The sequence below is a fragment of the Pteropus medius genome, unplaced genomic scaffold (genome assembly GCF_902729225.1).
Source record: "Pteropus medius unplaced genomic scaffold, Ma_sr-lr_union100, whole genome shotgun sequence".
NCBI lineage: Eukaryota > Metazoa > Chordata > Mammalia > Chiroptera > Pteropodidae > Pteropus > Pteropus medius.
Window position 1 is genome coordinate 2470750 of NW_024344371.1, and position 9893 is coordinate 2480642.

General features: G+C 55.6%; 1 protein-coding gene across 1 annotated transcript; it reads left to right on the plus strand.

Moving 5' to 3' along the window:
* Positions 1 to 3261: 3261 nt before the first annotated feature.
* CPNE6 (copine 6) lies at positions 3262 to 8306 on the plus strand. Its single transcript, XM_039870532.1, has 15 exons — positions 3262 to 3433; positions 3865 to 4044; positions 4371 to 4445; positions 4623 to 4697; positions 4831 to 4914; positions 5006 to 5095; positions 5449 to 5553; positions 5838 to 5924; positions 6167 to 6226; positions 6490 to 6623; positions 6705 to 6759; positions 6850 to 6901; positions 7217 to 7350; positions 7471 to 7707; positions 7888 to 8306. Exons 1-15 carry the CDS (start codon positions 3266 to 3268, stop codon positions 8023 to 8025), a joined length of 1674 nt encoding a protein of 557 aa, XP_039726466.1. The 5' UTR covers positions 3262 to 3265; the 3' UTR covers positions 8026 to 8306.
* Positions 8307 to 9893: the final 1587 nt, after the last annotated feature.

Genomic DNA, 9893 nt, shown 5'->3' on the forward strand with positions numbered 1-9893 from the left:
CGGCCTGCCTGGAGTCTCTGCTGTCTTCCCCATTCACTAACCCCACCCTCCACCATCTGTTCCTCTTCAGTGCTTGTCCCCAGTGGGGAAAACTGAGGAACACCTTGCAGGGATGAGGCTGGGGCTCTGAGCAGAGAGGGAAGGACCAAAGAACTGGTGGACAGGCAAGGAACGGATGAGAAGTCCTAAAGCCAGGGTGGGTGTCATGTGCAGGATCTGGGCTGAGCTGATGGGCAAAGGAACCAAATAACAGAAACCAACACCATTATGTGTCCAGCTTTGTGAGGGTGTGTGGTGTACCAGGAGGAGACGGGAGCAGCATGCTGTGTGTGCGTGTGTGTGTGTACAGGCAAGCTCACTAATGGTGGAATTAAATGGTATGGCATCCTGGGGGCACCATCAATAGTCGGAAATCTCAACAGTAGAATGGCCTGACGGTAAACAGAAGTGTCAATGATATGAGAAGATAAACAATTAAATTAATTATTTCCCATTGGTGTACTACCAAATATTAGCTTGGCATTCAAGACTCCCACTCAAGAGCCTCTTCCTCCGTGAAGCCCTTCCTGATACTCTCCTCCAACTCATCCAAATCGAACTCTCACTCTTTGTGGCCCACTGCACCCCGAACAGGTCCATACCTTTGTACCTGTCCCATTTAATTGCACTTGTATATTGACTTAACATCTTTCTGTCTGTGGTCCTGTCTGCTCTATATACATGACCCTCCCCTGGGGGGCAGGAGCTGTGTCTTAATCACAGCTCCTATGTAGCCCCAGCCCCTGGCATAGTGCCTGGCACCCAGAAGATGCTCAATAAATGGCTGCTACCTTAATATATGAGCAGCTTAGGGGATGGAGAGCGAATATATTCTGGTGAACCCTGTTTTGTACTCGTCTCGGATAACCATTTGCCCAAATGTCTTCACGTGTGGAGTACAGCTCCCTGGCAATTGCTCACTTCCCCTGGTCTCACTAGGGAATGACTAAATCTTGTTTTCTCAAGATCTGTGTATGATATGGCCCCTCCCACAAAGATGTGGCCATATGGGTTTAATATGGGGGTGGGGAGGTAAATTGCGGGGACTAGGAAGATGCCTGGGGAATAAGTCCTTCAGCACATTTCCCCACTGGGCAGCCTTGTCCTCAGGGGGCTATGTGAACAGGATGTGAGACTGTGCCCTTAAGCAATTGTGTCCATTTCCTTGACTGTCTCTGTTAAAAGGTGGCTAAGACACTGGACCTCATTCTAGAGCTTTGAGGTTCAGCATGGTATGTGATGGTTTTTAAGGAGCACATGAAGATCCCCATTCTGTCGTATTTGGGTGTGTGTGTCTGTGTGTGTGTGTGTGTGTGTGTGTGACAAGTATAGCCCAGTGTTCTCTTTACATGACTGTAAATAGCCTTAACAAGTGTGATGTGGAGAGTGTTGTGAGATTGGGTGTTTCCCTATGTGTATCTGTAGGGCTATAACTGTCGTGGTGTCACAGTGAGTTTATGTGCTGGCGCCTGTGTGTGTCAAGATACGTGTGAGCCTGTGAGTCGTGGGTGCGCGTCTCCATCATTTTCCGGTGTGAATGTGTGTGTGGCACATACCGCCGCAATGTGTGCATCTCTGTGATGGTGGGCGTGGGTGTGGCATGAAGGGGAAGATGTGTGTCACTGTGTCTGTGGGGGTCCTGCCTCTGAGCCACCCCCAGCCCACCCTCCTCCCCTGGTTCTGTGGCTCCCTCCCAGGCAGTAGCCCTGCCCCTCCCCTCTTCTCCCTACCAACCGGTCTGTGCCGGGGGAGCTGGAGCTGCCGCCCCCCCCTCCCCATCCAGGCCCCATAAATAGCAGCAGAGCCAGAGCCGGAGCTGGCACCAGCGGCTGGAGCAGCAAAGGAGTCAGGGCCAAGGCCAGAGCTGGAGAGAGGAGCCCCCCGAGTAGAAGCCAGGTGAGCTTCCCCTTCCTCCCTAGGCCAGCCCCACCCTGCCCAGCCGGCCCAGTCTCCATAACAACATCTCCCCCCATCCCTAGATAGGTCTCCACTCTTTCATTCTTGCCCGATCCCCTCACCACCATATGCTTCTGCCCATCTCAGGGGACCTACAAGGTCCTACAAGGGAGACTTGTGGCTAGAAGGCAGAGACTCCCTAATCCAGACCCTCCCTCACCGATCCAGAAAGGCATACTCTGTGGGGAGGGGGTACCCAGCCAGAGAAGGGTCTCAGTTCTGACGGAGATACGTACAGGTACTGTCACACCCTCCTGGAGACAGACACACGACTAAGGGACAGACACACAGAGTGGGGGCATCAGACACACTAATGCACACTCGTGGGGAGAAGGACAACATGAGATCAGACAGCCTCACCCTGAGACATGGACAGATACAGATAGATGGACTGACCGGCCATGAACTTGGGCCAGCGTACCCCTGCCTGCTGCTGCCCGAAGCTTGGTACCACTGCTGGGGGAGGGTGGTATGCGCGCATCCCACAGGCAGCATGGAGGGGGCTGCAGTTCCCCAAAAATCTCGTCGCTAAGAGACAGTGCCAGTGCTGCCAAGAAGTGAGAACAGGAGAGGTGGGGAGAGAAGCGAGAGTTGTCATAGTGGGAGCCCCTGCCAGGAACCTGGAGGAGCTTTCAGCAGGGACAGGGCTCTGCCTCTAACTCCCCAAACCCTCCTCCCCTCCCTTCCCATCAGCCAACCACAAGGTGAGTGGGGGTAGGTAGATAGGAACAGCCCTGCAGCGCACCTTCCACCCCGCCTCCTCCTGCCCACTGCAGATTCCATTCCTGAGGCCTGTCCTCTTCAGACTTCCAGAAGCCCTTCCACCCCTTTCCCACTCCCTTGTCCCACTTCAGCTCCCTTGGGCCAAGACTGAGTACAGCGCTGGCTCACATATCAGTTGGGAAACAGCAGAAGGTGCTGAGGCAGCAGAAAGCATGGATCAATCGATGGCCTAGGAGCCAAGACGCCAGGAACCCCCCAGCCCTCCAGCCCTGTCCGGCCCCATCCGGGCATACTAGGCCACAGTGGTGACAGAAGCACGGGGCTGTGCCGGGGTGGGAGGCTCAGGTCCTCTGCCCTTCCCTGCTCAGATCTCGGGGGAAAGCCAAGCCACGGGAGGGCGGGGGAAACAGGAGGTCCATGAGGTCCCAGGACTGCAGGAAGCAGGGCAAGGATGGGGCAGGACCCAGGCTTCTAGAAGACAGACCCCCTTGCCTGGCAGGTATTCCCTTTCTAGTGTCCAGGCCATCTGCTCTGTCCCCACAGCGACATGTCGGACCCCGAGATGGGTTGGGTGCCCGAGCCCCCAGCCATGACACTGGGGGCTTCACGGGTGGAGCTGCGGGTGTCCTGCCATGGCCTCTTGGACCGAGACACACTCACCAAGCCCCACCCCTGTGTGCTGCTCAAGCTCTACTCTGATGAGCAGTGGATGGAGGTGAGAGCAGGCTCGGGGTCTTTCCTTCACTTATCTCCTGGCCTGGAAAGGAGGGGTGGCTAAGTGGAGGCAACGAAAACCCTACAGGAGAATGTGAAGACCCCGAGGGGCCTCTTCTAGGCTGTGTGGGTAACCTTGGTGACAGGGGTGCCATATCATCACAAACAAACCATTTTACAGCTGCTAAAGCTCAGAGTTCCAGAGGGTCCTGAGATGGCCCCAGAGGCAGTGGCACTGTCCCGAAAGGCCTTATGAGAGCCCCAGAGGGCTGATGGTCTAGTGGGCTTGCAGCACCCTGAGCTTGGGGTTCGGCCTAGGCAGGGAAGAGCTAGTCGCTGGGGCTGTGTAAGCCCAAGAAAAGCTGGCATGATGGGTGGTCCAGGGAAAAGAACCTGGTTTCCCAGAGGGCTCCCACCCCTCCTGCCATACAGGTGGAGCGCACGGAGGTGCTGCGCTCCTGCTCCAGCCCTGTCTTTTCCCGGGTGCTGGCCCTTGAGTACTTTTTTGAGGAGAAGCAGCCTCTGCAGTTCCATGTGTTTGACGCCGAGGATGGAGCCACCACCCCGAGCAATGACACCTTCCTCGGCTCTACAGAGTGCACCTTGGGCCAGGTCTGTGTTCCCGCCCCACTCCACCCCCATCAACTTCTGCCTCTGAAATCCAAAATAACAGAGAGCATGATCTCTGGAGCCAGTTCAATCCAGGCTTGGACCCCATTTCCGCCATTCACTGGCTATGCAGCCTTGGGCAAGATACTTAACCTCTCTGGTCTTGGTTTCCTCATCTAAACAAAAGGATGTCACAGTGCCTACCTTAAGGCTACTGTGGAAATTAAGTCCAACTCCAGCCCAAGTGGCACTTATAACCTGTCCCCTTGTACCCTGGCCAAGGCAGGTGGGAGCATCACAGCTAGGTCTCCTTCTACCTCCATCCCCAGATTGTGTCACAAACCAAGGTCACTAAGCCATTGCTGCTGAAGAATGGGAAAACTGCGGGCAAGTCCACCATCACGGTAGGCAAGGTCACCTGTACTTACCCTTGGGCAGGGCATTCAATGCCCCTGTATGGGCATCCATGACGACATCATGCCCAGGATAGGCCCCCACCTAAGGGAAGGGTCATAGGGTGGACCTTGTGGAGGTGGCAGGAGAGGTAGGAGGGAGTCCTGCCACTTGTGCTCCCCTTGCAGATCGTGGCTGAGGAGGTGTCTGGCACCAATGACTATGTGCAACTCACTTTCAGAGCCCACAAGCTGGACAATAAGGTTAGAACCCCAGAGCCCAGGTCCCCCACAGCAGACAAATCCGAGTCCCAGCTCTGCTTTTTTCCCACTGTTAGCCGCCTCCCGCTGTAGACCTCATCAGGCTCATGGGCCCTTTTTCCTATCCCCCCCCAAGGATCTGTTCAGCAAGTCTGACCCTTTCATGGAGATCTATAAGACCAATGGGGACCAGAGTGACCAGCTGGTCTGGAGGACCGAGGTTGGTGCCTGGGGCTGTCAAAAAGAAGGAAGGAAGAGCAGAGTAGGGAAATCTAGACAGGAGGTGACTGTCTCTGTGGTGCCTCTCCAAGGTGGTGAAGAACAACCTGAACCCCAGCTGGGAGCCATTCCGCCTGTCCCTGCATTCCCTATGCAGCTGTGACTTCCACCGGCCTCTCAAGGTGAAGTCCCTGCCAAGCAAGGGCAGCCTGCTTGAACATTTTGCCTCTGCCTGAGACCTTCCCTCTGAGTGTACCATGTCCCTTCTCTCTCCTCTTTGACATAAGATCGTCCCACTGTGGGATAAAAAACTGGTCACAGCTCAGTGTTTCCAAGACGTGTACCTTTTATCAGAAGCCAAAGTCCCTGCCAGACTGAGCCAAAGAATAAAATTCAGCTGGTGGCCTTTCTGGGCAGATCGAGGTCATCTATTTGGGCCTAGAGTCTGTTAGGCCACTACCTCCCTGAGTCCCTCCCCTTGCCCCCAGAAACCACTACAAAGCATCCCTGACCTTGATTCTCCCTGCCTTTTCAGTTCTTGGTGTATGATTATGACTCGAGTGGGAAGCATGACTTCATCGGCGAGTTTACTAGCACCTTCCAGGAGATGCAGGAAGGAACAGCAAACCCTGGACAGGAGGTACCACGGGCTCCACCCGCCCCACCCCACTCCCCCCATCCCCACCCCCCCTTGCCCCCCACCCCCAGCTCCAGAATCCCCCACCATAGATCCCTGGGAGAATCCCAAGGGTGATGCTGAAGAGGCCGCCATACATGATAGGAGGTGGAGAGAGTGGAAAGTCCCCAAGCTCAGCCTCAGGACTGAGCTATAGGGGTCTTGCTCTGGGAGGCTCTGCTGGAAGGGGGATGAGGGGTCACCTGATGGAATCGTGACCCTGGATTTTTGGGGTATGTGGGGTCTAGATGCAATGGGACTGTATCAACCCCAAGTACCGGGACAAGAAGAAGAACTACAAGAGCTCAGGGACCGTAGTACTGGCCCAGTGCACGGTAAATCCCAGTGCAGCCTCAAGCCCTGTCCCAACCCCGAGCCCTACTGCAACCTCACATTCCACTTTTCCCTTGTTTCAAAGACCAGTTTCTCTGCTTCTGGGAACTGAGAACACTTGCCCTATCCCCCTACTAACTTCAACCTCAAAAAACTCTGTTCACTCCACTTCTCCCACAGAAGATCCACCTAGCTCCCTCCTCAAAGGACCATCCCTCTACCTTTCCCCCTCTGCTCCCACCAGGTGGAAAAGGTGCACACATTTCTGGATTACATCATGGGTGGCTGCCAGATCAGCTTCACGGTAAAGGCCCAGGGGATGGGGACAGAGGCAAGAGGGATGGGCTAAGCTCATAGTGAACAGACGGAACCCAGAATCCTCTCTGCCCTACTTAGGCCTCTCATGAGCCCAGTGTTGTCACCTTGTACCCCTCACCCCAACCAATGAAGAGGCTACCTTTGGGGTCACCCAAGTTCACCTTAGTCCTCCCTACAGTCTCTAGCTCTGGCCTAGCCTCTCTGTTGGCTCTTGTGGATGCAGCATGTCCCTTTCCCCACCTCCACCAGGTGGCCATCGACTTCACAGCCTCCAATGGGGACCCGAGGAGCAGTCAGTCCCTACACTGCCTCAGCCCCCGCCAGCCCAATCATTACCTGCAGGCCCTGCGTGCAGTGGGAGGCATCTGCCAAGACTATGACAGGTAGGAAGAGGTGGGGGGCAGGGTGGGGAGACAGACAGGAGGCCTTGCCCAATGGACCCCACAGCCTTTTCCTCTCCCCAGTGATAAGCGGTTCCCAGCGTTTGGCTTTGGGGCTCGCATCCCTCCCAACTTTGAGGTAGGCTGGGTGTGAGGGGAAGGGAGGAGATGGTCTGTGAGTCAGCCAGGAAGGAGAGATCCCCTTGCTGCTCTTGCCTTATGTTCACAGGTATCCCATGACTTTGCTATCAACTTTGACCCGGAAAATCCTGAATGCGAAGGTAAGAGAGGAGATTCCCATCAGCCCTGCCTCCTCCCACACAGCTTGCTGCACACTCCTATATTCCCCATGCCAGAGCACAGACTCCATTCACATGGGCCCAACTCCCTGTCCCTTTACCCCTTCAGTGCCTGTCTTCATTTGGTAAGACTTCCAGCCCCTGGCCCAGCATCTGCCCATCCAACTAACCCAGTGACCATCCACCTCTCCTACTTACTGATGAACTTGAGGGTAGAGAGGCGGCTGGTAACCTTGCTTTAAAGGGTGTCAAGAAGAGCTCCTTGCTAATCTCTGCCAGCCTCACCTCTGCCCACAGAGATCTCGGGGGTCATCGCCTCCTACCGCCGTTGCCTGCCCCAGATCCAGCTCTATGGCCCCACCAATGTGGCCCCCATCATTAACCGCGTTGCGGAGCCAGCCCAGCGTGAGCAGAGCACTGGCCAAGCCACGGTGAGAAGCAGGCAACCAGGCTCTGCCTGCGATCTCGAGTGGTCCCGGGCCCGGGCTTGGAGTGGGTGCCAACGCCCTTGTACACAGAGCCTACCCTTATTCCCCTCCGCCTGCCCTCAGAAGTACTCGGTGCTGCTGGTGCTCACAGACGGCGTGGTGAGCGACATGGCAGAGACCCGCACTGCAATCGTGCGCGCCTCCCGCCTGCCCATGTCCATCATCATAGTGGGCGTGGGCAACGCCGACTTCTCTGACATGCGCCTACTGGACGGCGACGATGGTCCCTTGCGCTGCCCCCGAGGGGTGCCTGCAGCCCGCGACATCGTTCAGTTTGTGCCCTTCCGGGACTTCAAAGATGTGAGTGCCTAAAGCCCCCTCCCAGCGGAAGGACTCCTCAGCTCCTCATAGCCCCAAATCTGACCTGGCTCACCTATCCAGTCGACACTGGGGCCCAGCTGGCCACTCCGAAGCCCCGTCCCTCACCTGACCCCTCCTGCACGCTCCTGCTTCTAACCACGACCCCACCTACATCTGCAGGCCGCACCCTCTGCGCTTGCTAAGTGCGTCCTGGCAGAGGTGCCGCGGCAGGTGGTGGAGTACTACGCCAGCCAGGGCATCAGCCCGGGGTCGCCCAGGCCCTGCACGCCGGCCACGACCCCCAGTCCTAGCCCATGACTGTCTCCCACCGGACCAGCACTCCCTCAGCCTCTCGGTGAGTCCTGACAGCCCAAAGGGAAGAACACTAGAGGTTGCAAGGTGTGGCTTCAGGAAGCCCGCCTTGGTCAGGTGTGGTGTAGAGGAGGGTGCTTATCAGTGTCCTATCCTCTCCCAGGTGCCTGTCTTGACCCTTGTGACTTGAGTGACCAGTGCCTCTCCCTCTTGGACCACCTGTGCCCCCTGGGACCTGGAAGTGAGTGGCCGGCCCTGCCCCATCTCTCCAAGCCTCGTACCCCTCAGCCTTGTGGCCCCAGTGACTGTGATCCTGACTTTCTGACCGTTAATAAAGGGAACCACTCCTAGCACCTCAGCCTCTATCCATCATGCCTCAGGCGCCCATTGGGCAATCCGTAGCACCGCCCCCCTACACACACACACACACCCACCCACACACACACACATGCACACACCATTAAGAAATGAGGACCAGCACCCTTCGAAATCTGGGCCAGAGCTCATCAGGCAGCCAAATGTCTCTGAAGTTTCATCCCAACTATGTGCCAATGAGATGTGAGGGATCCCCGCCCTCACCTTTCAACCCCAGGGGGCCCAGACACCATGGGGGTTAACTATGGGAAATGGAGGAGGTAATAAGGGGCTGTCAAGGGAGTAGGCTGATATCTTTTTACAACTGTCTCCAGAGAAGCCCAACTGAGTTGCCAGGGGCTGAACCCCAGCCCCCATACAGCTGTGGGGTGGAGCCCAGAAAGGGCGTATGAGGACTGAAGGAGCAGCAGGTCTGTTAGTGGATTATGAATACAGAGAGGGCTTCTAAGGTCTGATTTTCCTGCAGCATAGTTTTCCTGGTTGTATGTGTGCGTGTGTGCGTGTGTGTGTGTCTGTGTGTGTGTGTTCATGCACTGCACATCCCTGATTCTCCATGAGTGTGGCCTTAATGGTTCAGGAAGCCTAGCTGTGTACGCTTAATAATATTAACAATAGTGGCATACATTATTGCTTAGCCAAAGAAAAACCAGTAGGCCTGGAACTTGAGCTCGGGCCCATCTGACTAAAGAGCCCACACTTTAATCACTAGTGTACAACTTCTATGTGGAACGTATGATGTATCTGTGTGACTCTTATCTTGTGATCCAGAGGTATATATATGTGGCCTGATTGTATGTATGGGTGTAGGTGCCTGTGGGTGGGCATCTCTGCCCATGTGTGTGTGCCATGTAGGGCCTCGGCCAGTTAAGGAAGGTATACAAGAGCAGTAGTGGGTCTGGATTGCAGCTCCAGAGAGCGGGTGAGAACACAGGTGAGATCCAGAATGAGAGAAAAAGAGCTGGACTCCTGGAAGGACCCTCCCTACCCCAGCCTCTCCCTTCAAAAATGCATGTGGAAGCGGATGAAGGAGGAGAGGTTAAAGGTGCTGTGAGCCAGCCGGAGCCAGAAATGGTGGCCAATAGCTAATAGCCAATGGTGAGAAAAGGAGAGGAGAAAAAAAGAAATCTTGGGAGAGATGGAAAAGAGGCCTCCCATTTCAGGCTCCTGAGTGGAGGAGGGACAAGTTGGAGGGAACAAGAACTGAAATGGGAAGAGACAGCTGGGAAGGGAGCAGATAGAGGGGGCAGAAAGGAAAAGAGACATATGGGAATCTCTTCTCCCATGCCTGACTGTTTCCCGTCATTTATTATGTCCATCAGAGGACCTATGACAATGTCTAGTGAAGTTGCTGCTCCCAGTTCAATGCCTCTTCTCTGCCCAGATCCCCCACTGACTCTCACCATAGGCTGCTGAACCATAAGGCTGGGTTACCATGGCAACTGTGAGACCTCAGGATAGCTATAGATAGGCCTGGCCTGGTCACTGCTGCTCCTGGGCTT

Excerpts from the sequence above, each read along its gene's own strand:
- CPNE6 (XM_039870532.1), top strand. The coding sequence starts at position 3,266 with ATGTCGGACCCCGAGATGGGTTGGGTGCCCGAGCCCCCAGCCATGACA. Across the intron at positions 5,554-5,837 it reads CAGCAAACCCTGGACAGGAG|ATGCAATGGGACTGTATCAA; the intron begins GTACCACGGGCT and ends TGTGGGGTCTAG. Across the intron at positions 6,902-7,216 it reads GGAAAATCCTGAATGCGAAG|AGATCTCGGGGGTCATCGCC; the intron begins GTAAGAGAGGAG and ends CTCTGCCCACAG.